At 46.6% G+C, this 18,798-nt stretch overlaps 1 protein-coding gene across 2 annotated transcripts in view; it reads left to right on the forward strand.

Annotated features, from left to right (window-relative positions):
• The window catches only part of IL1RAP (interleukin 1 receptor accessory protein), a 47,921-nt gene that overhangs the window by 17,421 nt on the left and 11,702 nt on the right, over positions 1-18,798 (forward strand). For both annotated transcript variants that reach the window (XM_068406063.1, XM_068406064.1), the window contains exons 3-8: positions 10,263-10,548; positions 11,320-11,512; positions 13,187-13,352; positions 14,321-14,392; positions 15,552-15,681; positions 16,643-16,791. In XM_068406063.1, the coding sequence (XP_068262164.1) occupies positions 10,263-10,548; positions 11,320-11,512; positions 13,187-13,352; positions 14,321-14,392; positions 15,552-15,681; positions 16,643-16,791 (996 nt within the window). The remainder of the gene's footprint in view (positions 1-10,262; positions 10,549-11,319; positions 11,513-13,186; positions 13,353-14,320; positions 14,393-15,551; positions 15,682-16,642; positions 16,792-18,798) is intronic.

Below are 18,798 nucleotides of genomic sequence, written 5' to 3' on the forward strand. Positions count from 1 at the left end.
TCATCTTGGGCTTTTTCAGAAATGGGAGGTAGGTGGAATAGAATTGGGGTTGCCCAGGAAATGTTAGAGCAGCTCTAAAAGCTGAGGCTGTCAGCTGGGAGCCGTGAAATGAGCACCCTGGTGTTTGGGTCACATAGGCTCGTGTCAATTGATCTGGCAGAACCCTCCATGCATTTCTGTGAGGTATTTAGTGCTTTTTAAATATTCCTCCTTTAGCAGAGGCTTTCTGTACAAGATGGTTAGAGCCCTTGTAGCGTGCTGCAAGAACATAAGTGTCAAAGGGTGATGCATGGGACACGTGGTCAGTTAAAATCTATTTCTTCTGCAAATCCCCTGTAGTGTATGCATTTAATTTTCTGCAGGTCTGTGGGTGACAGACACACTCTTCAGTTCAGAGCTCCCTTTTTGTTCCATGGGCATCATAAACCACTATGAGCTGTCAAAACATCTTTTGTTATTCATTATGGTCTTGGATGGCTGTTTGTACTTGGATGGAGGGGCAGCCGTCTGTGCAGCCCTCTGTTACACTGTGGGGTTTCCTGGGACTGGCACCAAAAGGCAACTGGAGCTTGTTTCACCCTTGCAAAGTCATAAATACAGAGCAGTGTGTGAGACCGGACATGCTCTGATGATGTTACAGCATTTGGGCTCACTTTTTGTTCTTGGAGCAGGGAGCGTAGGTGGGGGGAGCAGAGCAGAGGTTATCCGGCGTGAACGCAGAAGGGCTGTGCACAGTCCGCAGCTGCCCCAGTGGTCTGCTAACACCCAGCGAGGCCATGGAGATGGGTAGCTCTCACCAGGGAACCTGGCCCCTGGGATAATCAAGATGTGTGACTTGGTAGGGATTTGTCATTTCAGCTGGATCTTTTTTTGTACTCTGCTACAATAGTCATGTAATGCTGTATTGTTGGGACCAGCTCTCTCTGCAGCCCAGGCGGGCAGGGGGCTGGGGAAGGCTGGAGGCAGGGGCAGAAGTCCTGTTGTGGTTTGCTGCCGCTTCTCCTGCCTGCCTCTGCAGCCCTTCCCAGGGGAGCGGCGTGGTCAGCAGCACTGACCCACGACTGCCCAAGCCAGGGGTACTGGCTCTGCTGAGTCCCGAGCTCTCGGGCTTACAGAGGGGATGAGGAGCCAACACTTACTACGTTTCAACTATAAAACACCAGCACCGCTCTTGCTATAGTGCAGACAGCCTTTCCATCCAGTTCAGCCAGTACGGCTGACAGTCTCCCTGGCAGCGTGTCAGAAAGCTTCAGCATTGTACTTCACCCTGCTTCTTACTGGAGAGACAAATCCGCAAACTTTATTTTCCCTGCAGATTTTGCCAGCAGCACTGTGGCTCTAAACATCTGTTCTTTGGGCTGTGCTGTTTCTGCTGTTGTGCACGGAGGCTGGTGCTGAAACAAAATCATTTGCTGGAAGAGGAAAGAAATGTGATCTGAGTAGTGTAGAGTAAAAGACACGGAGTCTGAGACTGAATTTGTGCCTGAGTCTGCTACTCACTCATGCTGTATGCGTGGGCAAATCTCTTCTGGTCTTGAGAATATACATGATCTGCAGTGCCTGGGTTTGAATTCCTTACTTGTGACCTATGGGACATTGTTTGCAATGGTACTCAGGGTCTTCTGCTTTCCTTGCCTCACCTAAGCATCCTTAAGATGGAAATAAGGCTTAAATCTCTGTGCTTGTATTGTAGGATGCTTAATGAACCCTAATGTTCTGATACCCAGAGAAGGATAGCAATAACCAATGAATGCAGTTTTGGTCTTACAATGATTTATTCAGCATTAGTGAAGTCATAAATATACACTGGCTTAAAAGAGATGAAAGCCAGTTGGACAAAGAACGTAACAGCCAGTATGAATACGGAACAATGTTATCTTGTTTCCAAACAAAGCTGGCCTATGTTAGATACCAACTTATTTAGAAGATGTAGCTGTAGTTGTGCTCCTTGTTCCATTTCTCTCTCTCTCTGCTAACCAGGCTGCTCTCTCATTCTCCAAGAGCTCCCAGCTTTCACAGGGTGAGGGCTGGGGAGAGGATTACGGTTAGGAGCATTGTCTTGGGGAATTAGAATAGCAGAGGAATATTGCTGCCAGGAGAGGAGGAGCGGCATCGTGCAGATTATGTAAAAGACCCATCTAGTGTGAACAGGTAACTGCTGTGCATAAATAGTCCTTTGGTGGGAGGCAGCATTGTGTTTGCATAGGAAACTCCTCTGACAGCTCCCTTGGGGGCTACCAGACGGGCTGCGTGGTAGGATGAGCCCGGGACCGCGGCCAGCTTCTGCCCAGAGTGACACCCCAGCATGGCAGGCAGTGGCAAGGCAGCCAGGAGCCTCTGTCCTGGGAGTTTTATTTCAGGTTTTGTTGTTATTTGCTGGATTCTGAGCATGTCTCTTGCACTCCCCTGTACCAGAGGCTCTCAGGCACTGGTTTTGTCCCCTCTGAAGTTGGCTGTAAAGTGCCAGATGTCACCAGTGCTTCTGGATTCAGGTGGTGAATCCAGAACTTTGCTGGAGCAGCGAAGTTCTGACCGCAGTGAGCCACAAACTGAGGTCTGGCTCTGGGGGTCAGAGCTGCCGCCTGCACCATCTCTCCCAAGTGCCGACCTGCGCTGTGTGTTTCTCTTGCACATAGCAGGGAGGCAGAGCGGTTACTTATGGCCAGGGGAAATTTGCAGATTAATAAATTACTGTCTGTAAAACACTTTGAAGATGGAAAGCCCTGCGCAGCTCCTCAGGATTATTACTATATAGCTCTTATTCTACTGATGGGGTTCTAGTGGCCTTATTTTCCTTATGATTTGTGACAGCCCCAGAAGCTGAGAAGCTTATTTTCGTGTGTAAAGTCAAAAGAAAAATAGATTAAACTGCATTATTGTTTTCTAAAGAGACTAAATTGCTCCCCCATCATCTTCTCCTGGGATTTCCTGACTTCCTCCTACTCTTCCAATCTCAGCTTCTTGCTGTCCTAATTTAGGACATGATTTTATAACCATCCATACCCATCTGTGATTTACTGCTGTTGTAGAAGTTTATGGTGCTTGGGGGCATGAAGATATTCAACACTGAGGGTATTGAAAGGTGCATAGCCCTGAAGTGGATGGAGATAAAACCTGCAGAGCAGAGCCAGCCTGGGTGCGGATGTGTAACTGCGGCCGCCAGCCTCCCTCTGCACCAGCTAGTCGTGCCCACTGAGGAGATGAGACCTCACTTCTGCTTCTTGTCAGCTGAGGAAATAGGTTGTGAGGGGTGAGTTTTGTGCAGGCATCAACGTGATGTGACCCATCTGCAGTGAAGTGCAGAAACGCGTGGAGGAAAGCAGCGCGTTTTGGGTGTGTTGCTGATGTGATATTGGACGGTCGCTTTTGCTCCTCTGTGTGATTCAAATAGGGTATCGGGGGACATCGGGGGCCTGTTTCCTGCCCTCCTTACCCATCACGTCCCCCTGCTGCAGCTGCGCAGTTGTGCACGCAGTCTTCTATGTTCTGTTGCACACAAGTGACTTCTGCCAGGCTTGTAGACCCTTACGGTGCATTTTACTGCCTGCTGCATTTTTTTCACTTCCCATCCTTGTCTGAGGGCAACTGCTGCAGTGTTTTTTTTATGCAGACATCCCTGAGGATGTTTGTGGTGGGCAGTGCAGAATTGTTGATGGCATTTTAAAGCAGGCAACAGAGACCCTGGCTAAGTACAATAACTAGGCTGCATGGGTTTAATTAAGCAAGCCTGTGGCAGAGCCAGGAGTTGAGCCTGGACCTTGTCAAGTCCCAGTCTGATGTCCCAGGCACACAGAAGAGCCCCTGCCAGCCTGGGCACAGCTCTACGGTGGTGCTAATCAGGTGAACCTCCTTTTCATGCTGCCTCTCCTACAGAAGATTTTGCAACGGGCCGTTCGTTTCCTCTCTCTCTCCCCTCCTCCCGTGCCGCTCTGCTGTGCTTCACGCAGCAATTTCCTCAATGAAGTCGGATGGAAAGTAGCTATTTGTTCCTTTTCTCCTTCAGGCTTTGAAGCAGTTCATACCCCTACCTTTGTCATTGTGATCTCAATTTTAAAAAAGCCTCCAGGAAAACATGTCAAGCTTGCTAAAGAAAACCGAATATTTTTTTTTTTTTGGCCCAGTTGCTGGAGGTAACCAAGATATTCTGTGCCACATACAGTAAACACAGCTTTACACACAGAGAGAGAGTGAAGGCATGGAGCTCACTGTGGAGGAGTTTTAAAAGAGACAACAACTACCCCTCCCCATGTTACAGACTGTGCTTGATTAGATAAGGAAACTTGGAGTCGGGAGCTGTGGGCTCCGTTACAGAATCATCATTTTTTTGGATGTCATGCCTTGGCTGGTTCCTCTGAAGTCAACAGAAATCTATGCAATCAGTTTGTTTTTCGTGAATTTGGCAGAGAGGCAGACCGTCACACCTGTTTAAACTAGACTTTCAGGTTCTAAAGTTAAACAACCACAATGTGTAAGTGCTTTTGGAAATGATGAGCTGTTCTGCAACAGAAAGTCCTTTTCCTTCTTCCTTTCTCAGCTGTCCTATCTATTTAAATGATGAAAGTGGTTGTGACAGGGTGGGAGAGAGAGAGAGACTCCATCCTCGTGTGCAGCATCCAGTGGAGCAGTTTCCATGGGGGCAACACAGGATGGATATGGTGAGACTTGGGAGAAGCGTGAAACCACGTCAGTGGTGCCATTGCAGCAGAACCGTGCGGATGGGGCTGGGCTGTGCTGTGCGTTGGAGCCGGTCACAGGGAGGTTTGTGTCAGGGCCACTTGCACTTACTTGCATTGTTGGGTATTGGCTGTGGAAGGAAGGCAACGAAGCTATGATTGGCCCTTTTTGATGTGTTTCCACTGGAAGCCAGATTATAAATTCCTGCAGAGTTCGTGCAGCTTCCAGGCTGAGCCTCCAAGGCAGCACTGAGCTATGACTAGTTTTTAGGCATTCTCTGACACCGTCGCTGCTGCGGAGATAGCAAATGGTGAGAGGCAGCTGATCTTGGCTAGGGCTAACCCAAGTTCTCTGTCATTCCCACCGATTTCGGTGTGTTTGGATCTGTGCCTCTACTCCCAGTTCAGGGAGGATATTCTCATTTGTTTTGTTCTGTGCTACCCTCCCTCCGCCGTGTTGTACGGTCGGGGGGGGATACAGACCGCATGGGAAACGCAGCCCTGCCCTGCTGCCTGATGGCTCAGCCGCTGAGCAAAGTGCACAGCCGGGGAGCACGGGGTGGTCCTGTGCAGGGTGTGCATGTGAAAGGAAGAACGCAGAGGCAGGAGAAGAGGGGGTGCTCCTGGCACCGGCGTAAATGGGAAGCGCACCCACGCGTGGCTGCTGGCCGCAGCTGGTGCCTCCCGCGCTCACAGCGCGGCTCCTCCATTCAGCCTGGCTTCCTCTGCTTCCCTCTCGCTGACTGCTGAGAGCTTGAAAGAGGGTGGGGGGAAAATTTTTTTTTAAGGTAGTAATGATTAATTCTCACTTAATCGCTTTGCGTGACCAGCTTTTTTTTTGGCTTATTGATGCTGATTCTTGCATCAAGCTGGCCGCTGGCCTGGCTGCGCTCCCCGGGTGGAGGCGGACTCATATCAGCTTTAAGATAATGCAGCAGGGGCGGCCGAAGAAAGTAGGAAGCTGTTGAGATAGCGCAGCCCCGTCTGCTGCTGCTGCTGAAATGGCGTGGGGATGAGGGGTCTGCAGTGTCACTCAACCGGCAGCGTTGATGGCTTCGTGTCCTGCTGCTGCTGCACGGCCCCATCTGCACACAAGGCAGCCCCCCCCAAATTAGAGACTATTAAGAAAGGTGCATCAGTTTGGCAAATGGCAGGGTAATTTGTGCTGGCATGATAGATGGCCTCTCATAAAGATAGTTCTTTACTGTTTCTTCACAGAAATTTTAACTAGGGGAAGCCTTTGTTTGTAGCCCCAGGAGAGGGAAGGGGTAGAGGTGGTGTGGAGCTGGTAGAGTTTTGGTGGTTGAGGTTTTTTTTTTTTTAGATGGAGGTACTTAAAGTGACTGCATAGAAATACCAAACTGTTGACAAAATGGGATGGCATTTCTTGATGTGGCTTACTCTTCTTTTTTGATCCATGGGTTAAGCAATTTGTCTCTTCTTGAAAAATCCAAATAATTGCACCCATTTCATCTCTGTTTTGACTGTATGGGTGCTTGTGATGGGAGCTGCAGGTGCATCTCAGGAGCATTTCAGGTGTGTGTATACAGAGCTGTGTTGTGAAAGGGGCAATTCTTGCCTTTTTCCTGTGTTGTATGTCACAGGTGGGTATTATGGGTCATAGAGTGCCTTGCTGTGTGATTACAGAGCACCCAGCAGTAAGAGGGGTCAGTTGGGCCATCTTCACTGCACTTCATCGGTAATGAGAAAAAGATGACTTCTTTCAAAAGTGTTTTGCAGAGGCGTTTCTAGGAAGATGCATTTGTGGGAAGGTGGATTTTTAGAGAATTTTCTTATGTCCCTCAGTTGTGTGCAATGCTCTGTTTGCTGCAACGTGGAAGGGACCATGGAGTTGCATACAGCTTCCCCATCTCTTCACTGGTTTCCATGTGTCAGTGAACCTCCGAAGCCAGAGCATGAATGCTGATCCCACTCGGTTTAATCAGGAGCTCCTCTTAACTCCGACGGCTGTTTTGTGCAGGAAACATTTCAAGAGAGAAGAAAGTCACTTCCTAGGCTTAGCCAGTGGAAACGAGCGTGAGTTGCAGCAAATGGTCACAGCACTGTAGAAGTTAGTGCTGTTTCTCACAATTAGAACTGGGTCCTTACATCTTCTTTCTGCTGTGCCCTTCAAATACTGTCACTGGAGTCAGGATATATCAGTGTGTGTGTGTATATATATATATTTTTTTTTTTTTCCATAGTGGGAGCTGCTTTATGCCAGTGAGGTTCCATGTGAAGTCATGCCATTTTTTCCAGGCTGTCTCCAGTTTAGACAGACATCCAAGTAGCTGCATGCCAATGCTAGCAGCAAATAGGTTCTGAATATTCAATAAAGGTTAAAATAGTGGAAGGGGCACAAAACGTTGCAGGGAGCTGTTGGATGCAAATGAAATTATAGCAATAATAATGCAAGCATCCCCTCTGCTTTACACATGTGTGGGGAGTGCAGCAGGCTGTCTGGGCTTGACCCATCCGCTGGGGTCTGCTGCAAAAGTGCCACCACGGCAGAGGATGTTGTTGGCACAGGGAGAAGAGCCACATCACAGCCAAGGAGGAAGAGGCTCACAAAGGTGTGTGTGAGGGCTGCCCTGCAGTCCCCTCACATGCCATGTCAGGCAGAGCCCAGCTATCTCAGGCATAAAACACCCCGAAAAATCGAAATAGCAGTGCTACTGTCCGTGTGGCATGGGGAGGAGAGAAGTTGTGTGAAGCACCATAACTTCTGTCCTCGGTGTTTTATGCATGAGGGAGGTCTCACTCCAGCCCGTGGTGTTGCTGCCATCCCCGCTGTGAGCGATGGGATATGGCTTTGCTCCCTGAGCCCTCGGAGCCGTGCTGGGCTGGCTTTGCCCTGGCAGCTGGGATGAGTCCTGGCCAGCAGCGTGGCAAGCACAGCCTACGGTCTCAAGCTGCGTGGCTGCTGCTGCAGCCCGTGGTGTGGCTGCTCGTTACCATACAGTTATGTGCTGTGTTTGGGGCTCAGCTCACAGCACGCAGCACCCCAAGGCAGGACGCGTGTGGGGAGCCTGAGGACTAGCTGTTTGGTGTGACAGTGTTCCTGAAGTCAGGTGAATTAGCCAGCTCTGAGGCAAAATCTCCAGGTACAGCTCTTATAGTAAGGAACAATAGCAGTTGCCTCTTCCCCAGCCAAGAAGACAAGGCCCATGCATTGCTTTTGAGTAATCTAGGAAGAAAAAAAAAATAAAATAGTTACATTTATTTTCAATAACTCATTCAGGTAGAACGGGTAAGTGGTTTTACAATGCTGATTTATGAGCTGTTGCAAAATGCAAGAGCTGTTTGTGATTGCAAATTTCATTGATCTTGACTCCAAGCATTCAGTACTGTAATGTTTTATATAGTTTTTTTCCTCTCCAGTCCTGCCATTTGAAGTAATAAGGACAATTTGCCTTTATGCAGCCCAAGAGAAGACAGCAAAGTCAGGTGCCAGGAAGAGAACCTGGGTGTCCTGATTTACAGACCCAGGTCTGCTCCTTTCAGAGGGAAAGCCTTTCTTTATAAAAACAAATGCCTGCCCTCCAGGAATAGTAATCAGTGCTTTATTATACAATTAGCAGGCAGTCTCTGGCAGGCTCATTTGTCTCATTTACCACTCCATGGAAACTAGACCAGGCCTAATCCAGTAGCTTGACCCCACCAGCTTAAAGCAGCATACTAGTTCCAGTTGGCCTTGACCATGGTGGTGACTGGTGACTATTCACCTTCCCATGGTATAAGGCTTCCGATAGTGGTTTGGTCTTTCAAAATGAACCTTGGTGCTGGCTGTGGTAGCAGCGGTACTGGATGATGCTGTGCAGATTTGAAAGAAATATCTACATCTTTCTTAGATGATGAGAGATGGCACTGTCCAGCCATTTGGGTTTGGGGTTCCTACTAGCAAATACTCGTACTCTGGGTAGCTTCACTACCTCTTCCTAGCCCAATTCACTCTCTTCCTGCAAAAGCAGCACTCTGTCGTATGGGTGTTTGGCATACCACGGGAGGAGCAGTGCAGTTTGCATTTACATTTATGTGTAAACCGGCCAGGAAACATTTCTATTCTTGCTGGCCCAGATTCCTCCTAACTGTGACTAACCGTTGCTGAGCCACAGGAGTTAGCATTGCTGCCTTTGAGTACTGTGGGCCCATCTTCTCAAAGGTTTATCTCTGCGTTTTTTAATTAAGTATGAATTTAGAGCCAAGCTACATCCCACTGTCTATTTAAGGAAGATAAAATGCCAGAAATCCTGCTTTGGGCCTGTGAAGTCAGTTCAGAAGAATTGGGCTCAAAGAGCGTATTGTATTCTGTTTTTCCTCTCGCTCTGAGTTCTAATATCTGCAAACTGGAGAGGCTTTGCCTTGTTGTCTCTGGTGTGCCTGTGACATACTGAGACACCGCTGCAGGCAACACACCCCTCTCCTGTTCAGCTCATTTCGGGCTCTCAGACGTCAGCCTGCCCTAGCTGATGCCTCCCAGCAGCTACAAGAGATGCTGTGCCACGCTCTGCCTTGCTGGTGCGGGGGGACGGGGGATGCAGCAATAGCAGCTTCTCCGTGCGTCTCAGCCAGCACCGGCAGCGCGGGTTGCTCTCAGGTTTGCTGACACCCTGGTACCGTGCTTTGTTTGCACCGAGTCCCTTCGTGACTGGGCATCCTGATGGGTGGGAGGAATGGAGTGGAAAGGAGCACTCGGAAGAGAAATGGGTTTTGACTGTGCTGTTTGTCCTGAAACTAGTCACTAATGACAAGAATAAATTAAAAAAAAAATAGAGCACTGCACAGCTTTTTCTCGTGCTGCCCAGTTTCTGTGTCAGCCTGAGCCTGCTGTGAGCCACGCTGAGCCTATTGAACTGTGCTTGGGGCTTGCACCTGGAGGCTGCCAGCTGCTCCCCAAGAGAACGTGCTGCCACCTCCTACATACTGTCTCTTCTGCCCCTTAGCCTCCCTTCCCAAACTTCACTATAAACAGTTGCTACGTATCTCTAATTAGTGCTTGTACTCTTTGTGTTACCATAGCGTGCGCAGGCATTGCGTGAATCCATCAAAGGACAGACAGTCCTCGCTCCCAGAACCCACAGTCCAGCTGCTTCTGGCAGGGGCAGTGGCCGATAGCTCTAAGGGAGAGTGGATGTTTGCATTGTTATTTTTTTTCCCTCTGATTTCCACACCTCTATTTCCACATTACCTGTCACTGTGCATGGATGCACACACACCTCTAGTATTGTTTTCATGCAAATTTTATCTTCCCACACAAGATTCTAGGGCTGAATTTTCTTGGAGCTCTCTAGGAAGCCTGGTGTTATGCAGGAATGTCCTGTCCTGTCCTCTTGTGCTGATTGGGGATAAATAACTTGGAAGAAATGTAGGAGGTGCACAAATGAAAGTAGAGGTTTGCAGTTTCTTTAGAAATGAACCCAATATCCTTGCTCTGCTTTATAAAAGCTCAGTTTGCTTCCACTGAAAGGACTACATTTTTGCCTCTGATTTTAATGGGGACAGGACCAAGGGCTGTGGGGAATATGGGCAGAACTGTTTTTTTTTCCTGCAGACTTGTAAGCTAACGTACGTTGTTCTTCCTGGCTGCAGAACGCTGCGATGACTGGGGTGTGGACACCATGAAACAGATCCAGATTTATGATGGAGAACCTGCCAAGATCAAATGCCCGCTTTTCGAGTCCTTCTTGAAGTACAACTACAGCACAGCCCATTCTGCTGGCTTAACCCTGATCTGGTACAGGATTGGGCAGGACCGGGATCTGGAGGAGCCCATTAATTTTCGTCTCCCAGACAATCACATCAGTAAGGAGAAAGACACCCTTTGGTTCTGGCCTGCATTTCTCAATGACACGGGGAATTACACGTGCATGCTCAGGTAGGTTGTGTGGTGCAGCTTCTATATGTCTTCAGTGTAATCAAAGGATTTCATGGAAGCGGGAAAATTATGCTGTTAGCACCAGATCTTTCTGTAGGAAGATGATAATTTACATAAGCATTAATGGGAAAAGAATGTTACAATTATAAGACCGCTCAGTGCTCAGCCAATTTACACTGTAATAATGCTTGGAGCCTTGCAAACACTAATGAGCATACTTCTCCTTGCTAGCTGCAAGTGTCCATGAGAATATTATTGCTTGGCCCATGGCAAAATCCACAGGCACTCACCATTAAGAAGTGATCTGTGTGTCTAGAGTAAAAATAACTTCAGATGCAGGGGTAATGTTTTGACTGCGTGCTAATTTGGCAAAGATTCATGAGATTCAGACTTCTAGGAAATTAAGTGGGTCTCTAAGTGTGGTACAAAATGAACATAGCATCTGCTATGCACTGAGCACAAGAGCTCTTTTTGATATTCCTCACATAACAATATCCACGATGATACTGTTCATCGTGTCTTTGACCCTATTATCTGCTTTACCAGCAGGGGAGTGGATGTTGCTTGTTAGTCATCTTTATAGGCTTTTCTGAGCTAGTGTGGCCATCTCTGATGGTGTTTTCTTTCCCATTTATAAATTAGTCAATTAAGGCTGTATATACCTCATCAGCACTATGATGCTTGTTATTGCAGATGTGATTTTTATTTCATTCCACTGCTGTAGGAGTAAACAAGTTTTAACTAATCAGCCCTATCCTCCTCTATCCTTAGAAATACAACCTACTGCAGCAAAGTTGCATTCCCCTTGGAGGTTGTTCCGAAAGACCAACACTCTTGTGTGAGCCATTCAATAAAACCCGCTGAGGAGATGTTCTACTTGGAGAATGCTAATGAGAAGATCATATGTCCAGATATCGATGGTTTTTACCCTGCTAGTGTAACACCAACTGTCAAGTGGTACTTGGTAAGAAGGACTTGTTTGGGCAGTGGGGGAATGCACTGTTGTATCAGAAAAAGCAATGGCTGGCATGAGAATTGTGGAGCTATGTTTGAGTCTTCCAAGTGATGAAGCTGTTAATGAAGCTTAAATTTAAAGAGCTTTGTTTCCGTTGAGTTCAAGGGTAAAACTGTTCTTGGAAGGAAATTGAGAGCTAACACTGAAACTTTTTTGACCGATGTGCACAAGTGGAGAATACTCTAGCAGGGATTTAGGAACCCCAGTTCAGCTGTGGACAGTACAGCTGACCTGCTGTGTGCACAAAAAAAAAAACCCACTTGCTAATGAGAACAGCATCCTTTCTGAAATCCGTTGAGGTCAGGCAAGGAAGTTGTACATCAGGCCTCTGCAAAGACCATGGGTGCCCTGTTTGACATAATTCAGCAAACCTCTTTTTTGAAGATGGAGACGTCCCTACCCCACCCTCCATGCTGCTCCATTAGGCTGTCTCCAGCCATCCTCAGGCTCTTGCCTACAGAATTACTGTTCAATGTTATTAAATTTTGACCTCAGTGTTTTTGTCTAGGTGGATGCCTTTAGTCAAGAGAGAATAAGAATTCTCAGGGGATGTGCAGCCAGAGGGTTATGGAACTGAATTCTCTAACTGCTTATAAAGTGCTTTTGGATTTCTAGATAGAAGGTTCTGTATGAGTGAATTTAATAATAAAGAAAGTTGGCAACAAATATATCTGCTGATTTAAAACAAAAATAATAAAAAAACACACCAAAAGAAAAAAAAACAACTCTAAAACCCTTCAAGAAAAACTTACTTTTGTATCCAAGAGGAGCAGTTTCACTCCAGTAGTTGAAATGCTTTACTTGTACCATGCATTGAAATTCACTTCTCAACAATCAATTAGCAGAATGAAACAAAAAGCCCCATGGAAGTAATTTTTCAGGCAGCAAGTCATCCCATGCCTAATAAAAGTCACTAAAAGTGGTATATGACCCCTGTCTTAAACTGCCCCGTTAGGATGTATCTGATTTGGAAATGTACCATTCAGAAGTAATCTCCTAGAAAATGGGCACATCTTTGGGTTTTATGATAATCAAGATGTCATCTGCATAACTCCCTTTCTGAAAAGGGATCTCTAGCTTGGTACTTGGCAGAGCCTGACAGAAAGAGAAGAATTATTAGGGTTTCTGTACTACAGATTCTCATTTGCCAGTTGCTAGTTTTGAGACCTCATCCTCAAATGAAGTCAGTCAGGGTAGCTTGATTAGTCCCAAAAGAGTTAGACACGCCGACATCAACGAGGGACGTGTCCTTTGGTCTTAGTATCCATTTGTGAATACATCATCATTTTCTTCCCGTCTCTTTTTACTTTCACTCTTTTCCCTGCTGAGGTGCTCACCTTGATTGCAAATGTACTTCTGGGTCAGAGATCTCTCTTTATAAAATTGTCTGTATTTAAGGTGGAATAAAACTATTCGGGTCATCTGCTTCATCACCTCATTTTCAAGGTGAACATACCAGTTTGTATTCCAACATGCTCAAAGTTCGTGGTATTTAGGTCCAACTTACCTCACAATCACAAGTATCATAGTCATAGTTTAAAAACAGATCTTTGTAGTAGCATTTTTAAACTAATGTTTACTTTTGAATCCCCAAACTCAAGTGTTTTTTCTGCCTGACTCCAGAACTGCAGATTGGTGGATGGCTTCTATGAGCGATACCCCCAAGGGCCCAGGCTTGTCATCGGCATTGTCCGCAGTGTGTATAAAGGGAATTACACTTGTATTGTGACGTTCAAGGACCACGGAAGAACCTATAATCTCACCAGAACCATAAACATGAAGGTGGTGGGTAAGAATGACTTTAAAATGTGTAAAAAATACGGGTCGATAACTGCAGAAGTGTAGATAACAGCTAGAGTCTGTCACAGGATCCATTTGTGGTTGTGCTCAATCTGCATTACCCAACTGACCTGATGTATTTTTGCTTGATAGGGTCAGCCTAATGTGACTGCCCAGGACGTGTTTCACTGGAGGTCCTACCCACCACCATGTCAAATGCCCCAAACAACACAGAGGGTGACCAGGCTTAGGCTGGTGAGGTACAGCCCATGAGATGGCCAGGGCTACCCTCTGCTGGCATGTGAATGCATAACCCTGGCACTCTTGCTTATTTTTGTCTCCAGTGCCCTTTGCTCTTCATTATTTGTGGGATTGTCCCATGATAGCCAACTTTCCTCGATCTTCTTGCAATCTCAAAGCCTGGTGTGCTGAGGTTGAGACTGTTGATCAGCCAGGCAGGGCTCCAGTTACCCAGCCCAGTGCTTGGGACAGATCCGTCCCAGGCACAAGGGCTCAGCCTACCTGCCGGGGAATTGTAGACAGAGCTTAAAAACCTAGTGAACAGTAGAGCACATGCTGAGTCCCATGGCAGCTGCTGCTTTAAGAGCCGAATTAAATACTTGTGGCAGGAGATTATGTTTGTGTTTTCTTTTTTAGAAGCAGCAGTAAAAAGAAACTGGTACAAGTTGTGCCTTGTAGGAGATGAGAGGGGTATGGAGCTCTTCTGATGTGAGAGGCCCAAAAACTTGTATCTAGACTTACCTAAACTTTGGAGGAGGCTCAAAATCTGGGACTGGCCCTGAGTTTGAGGTCTAAGATCAGATTTCTCTTTGCATGGAACTCTGCAGCAGGATTGTATCACAAGTGAGATCGGGCCATGTGCAGCAAGGCATGAGGGCATCATGAGCGAGGCTGCAAGGACCCCAGGTTCTCATGAACTCCGGGTCCCTGTGCGGGGCTCTCTCTTCTCTCCCGTAGGATCTCCGAACAAGGCCTTGCCACCACAATTCATCTCTCCAAATGAGAAGATTGTCTACGAACTGGAAGCAGGTAAATTGCAACACTTGCTGCCTGCTGTCACTGCCCTGGCAGCCTGCCTGCCGGGATGGGGAGACCCAGCCAGGCACAGAAGCTCTCCCCTTCCATTGCATCCCTGGTGCTTTTCCTCGCAGCCCACATGAGCTGCCACAAGTTGCCTGGCAGACAGTGTGGGGTGCCAGTTTTCAATGCCGGAATAGGAGAGCACAGCTTTAAAAGTTTACATTGCAAGCACAAATATAGATAGATATTCAGGCACAGAGATGCAAGACTGCAGCTGCAGGAGCAGATGAAATGGGGACCCTCAGCTGCTTAGAGAAATTCCTGTAGGACCTTGTCTCAGCCCTGTCCCTGGCTGTGGTTTGCTCTAATCCTCCCTCATTCAGCCCCTCAGTGGCTTCAGCCTTCTGGCCACTTCTTGCTCATCTCCTCTCACTTTTTGGCTGATTACTTGCTAATTAATGATAGCTCTCCTTTTGCTGGCCTCTAAGCATTGTGTAACAGGGTACCACACCCCTTCCCCCACCCCATCTGTTTAGACTGATGGGTCTTTGGAGCAATTCCCTATATTGAATGGAACATGTCCCATTACAGTGCTGTAATAAATGTGGTGCCAATGATGATGATTAGCAGCAGAGTCTTCACTTTAAAGCACAGCTTTTTTGGCTCAGAAGGTCAGACTGCTTCCATAGTCACTCTGTAAGATAAAATCGTTTATGGGCTGATCACAAAGATATTCACACACCCAAGCCTGATCTTGAGGGCAAGTTAAATGCCTGAACAAGTGTTCCCACACCAAAATGCTTTTGTGGAGCTGGATCCTTTGCTTTATGGCATCTGTCCCTTGTGCAGTGGGAATGGTTAACACTGACTGGCTTTCCAAGGAAGTGGTTGGCATGGAGCATCTCCCGTTGGGCGGGTCACTTGGTGCAGTCAAGGAATTTGTAACAAGGAATTTGAGAAGGCAGGGTATTTTTTCCTATTTATTTATCTGTCATAAATCAACATGTCTGGGGTGTTAAACTGTTATCAGATGTCTGAAGGCAGATGCTGGCCTCATTCCCTTCTGAAGGGAGGCAGGGCTCAGCCTGGTAGGATTGCTGGAAAGCGCAAAAGTCAGGGTGATGCTGTTCCTGCTTTGCAATACCTCATCATGGTCCTTTCTTCTCAGGAGATGACCTTGTTCTGTCCTGTGAGGTCTTCTTCACCTTCCTGAAGGACTCCCGGACTGAGGTGTGGTGGACCATAGATGGGAAAAATACAGATGACATCATGGACCCCAAGATAAAAGTCACACAAAGGTAACACAGTAATGTGAACCTTCATTTGTATCTAGCCCCCTCTTGGGTCCTGAAGAGGAGTGTGGGTACAGACATGTGGCAGTCCCATTTTCCCTTGCAAGGGAGTAGGGAGTCCCCCACTTCCCTGTTAATCAGAAACCCCTGTGTCTGCACCACGCCATGATGAGCACCAGGAGCTCCAGGGAGGAGACCTCCAGACCTGGACAGTGTCTTTTACAGACAGATTTGAGGGATCTTTGTTTACCAGTTAACATCATCACTTGTTCAGGTTCTGGTAGTGGTGCCAACAGCTGGTGGTGTTGTGGGACTTCTGAAACAGGGACAGACGCAATTTTATTTAGAGGAATGTTCCCAAATAGCATAAGTAACAAATGTTTCAAAAGACAGAAGCTGAAAACAAAAATGTAGTATTATGTACATAGTATTGATTAGGAGGAATAGAGATTCAGTTACATGAAGAACCCAAATGAGGTTCAGAGTCCCATTTGCTGGGTGCTGAATTACGTGTGGAAGGCAGTTGCTGCCCCAATCAGTTTCCAAACCTACGTAGAAAAAGGAAAGGCAAAAGGAAATACTATTGTCCCCATTTTGCAGATGATCAATTCAGGCAGAGGGAGACAAAATGACTCATCCAGGATTGCACAGGGAATGTGATGTGGCTCTGAATCCTGAGTTCATGAGATCTTGTTGCTTTGTAGGCAAGAACTTCCTTTATCTATAAAATGCAATGTGACACAGCTGCAATGAGAAATTTGAGTGGCAAAGTAAATATTAAGGAAAATCAAATAAAGGAACAGTTGCAGCTGTATTAAAATCTGAAGTGTGTATGGATTTATAAATATCAATTTAGGTGTTTTGTTTTTTTTAAAGAAAGAGTCAGGTTATATCAGGGAAAGGAGTATTTGTCGCTAAGAACTTGCTGCAGTTTCACATATGTAATGCTCTGTTTTTTCTCTTACAGTGAAATTATTAGAGATTTTGAAGACAAAACTGTCATAAAGACTCTAACAGTTGCAAAAGCCGCACCAGAGGACTTGAAACGGAATTATACTTGCTATGCCAGAAATGCCAAAGGCGAGGACCATAGCCAGGCCATAGTGCGCATAAAAGGTAAAATACTTGCAGAGCATGAATGTGAAATGAGGCATGCTCAGAGACAGCTGTCGGTCTTGCCTTGAGCCTCACCCTGAAAAACAGTAGGGAAACAAATAATTCCATCAGGCCTTTTTCCCCAACACACACTGTTCTGTACGCACTGCTGTATCATTGCTGTCAAACTGCACCACTTCTTGGAGGCAGGGAACAAAGGACGCATGTCACACATGCCCTGCCACGGTCAAGTGCCTGCAGAGAGAGAGGGGTGGATAGACCTGTTGTTCTCATCCCATCCACGTACCACAGTTGAAGCAGACCTGAGGGTCAGGCTGCTTGAAATTATTTCAGATTACTTGATTGCTTGAGGGTTTTGCGTGACGCAACAGCTACCAGTTGGCATCCTCCAAAAGGCAGACTGCACGCGTTGGCATTGCTCAGGGAGTGAGACAGTCTGACCACGACGCTCTGGTTTTACTCCTTGCTATGATGATGCTCCAGTCTAGATACAGCCATCTCAGCGTGGATGGTATGGACTGATCCAGCTCTGTTCAGTGTGGGGTTTTTTCCTACATCTTTTCATCAAAGATTTTGTTCCTGTTTCCCAGACCCACCTCTCAGTAATAAGAAATGAGTCTTCACTATAGGTATATGAAGTTTCCTGATTAAGGTGGATATTTCTACCTCCTTATCAACCTCATCTAGAGCTTCAACACCTGCTTACTGTAGGTCAGACCTCCCCTCTCCCATAAGGGATGCTGCCCTGCCTTGTGTAGCTCATGCCAGACATGTTCTTCCGCCAACTCTGCCCTATTAACATGTGGAGGCTCACAGAGGTCTTTACTGGAAGAGCTCTTTCTCTTCATTCTTGGTACTTGTCCTCCTTCCTTTTTAGTCCCATTCCTTTGAGACAGACCTTTTCTGGATCATTAGGAAAGAACAATAGACCAAACACACATCTGAGAAAGGCTGAAATCATCTGCCAGTGTGTTCATCCTACACACATAATTCTTAAGGGATGATAACGTTTGTACATGTAGCAGAAGTGAATCTAAAATCTCCAGATTCTTTCTCTATATGGCAGTGCCAAAATGCTGTTTTCTAGTGGACTGATCTATACCATCCTCTCTCTTCCTCCCCTGTCTGCTCCTGGTCAGTTGAGTAGGTTTGCTCTAAGCAGACCTGGTTACTCACCAGCCCTCCTTTCTGCTCTGTTCCACTGCTGGCAGAGCAACCTTAAGCTAAGCTCACTGCAGACCACCCCACTGTGCATAGGAACATCAAGCATGCCAGAACCTAACCCCTCAGCACTTGTCTTCCAGTTTTTAGCAAGTAGCTATATATGTTGGCTCCAACTCTTTTCATTACATTAGGTTATATGTTTCCTGCTTTTTCTGGATGATTTCCCTCTCCTTCTCATGTACTTCTGCTGCTCATCACCTAATGAAAGTTGTTAAATTCCTTCCATTTTCTTTTTTGTAATTCAGTTTCTAATAAAACTTATTAAATCTTGGAATTTGGTGATGTTTCCACTCACTTTTTTTCTTTTATAATGCAGTTTGCCAGTGTGCATGTCAGCTGTCACCTGAATCGCCATAAAAATGGAGTTGCCCAGGGATACAGTTAGAATGGGTTATTTTCTGTCCTTAATACAAAGAAGCAGCAGTAACGTCATAGACACTCTATGAGTTGGAGGGGGGCCTGTTATGTTCTGGCTTGATGTCCCCAGATTGTACTGTTTGTTTGCAAGCATTTCAGCTTTCCTTTAATGAACTCTGATTGTTCTTTCCTGGTAGAAAACAATCAGGCCATGGCTAGTTATATCCTTGCTGTCAGTCTGGGACAAGCCACAAGAACTGTGTGTGTTTGATGGGGAGGGAAAATGGTGGCCATTGCCTTTATTTTGCTGCAGGTGAGCTTTGGCTGGTTTTCCTAGAAGTAAGTGCTGTTGTGTTGCCCCAAGAGTTTGCATATACTGCTGAGAAGGTCATGTTCATGAGCTGGCTTTGGACTGTGCAGGTGGCT

The sequence above is a fragment of the Nyctibius grandis genome, chromosome 8 (genome assembly GCF_013368605.1).
Source record: "Nyctibius grandis isolate bNycGra1 chromosome 8, bNycGra1.pri, whole genome shotgun sequence".
NCBI classification, from domain to species: domain Eukaryota; kingdom Metazoa; phylum Chordata; class Aves; order Nyctibiiformes; family Nyctibiidae; genus Nyctibius; species Nyctibius grandis.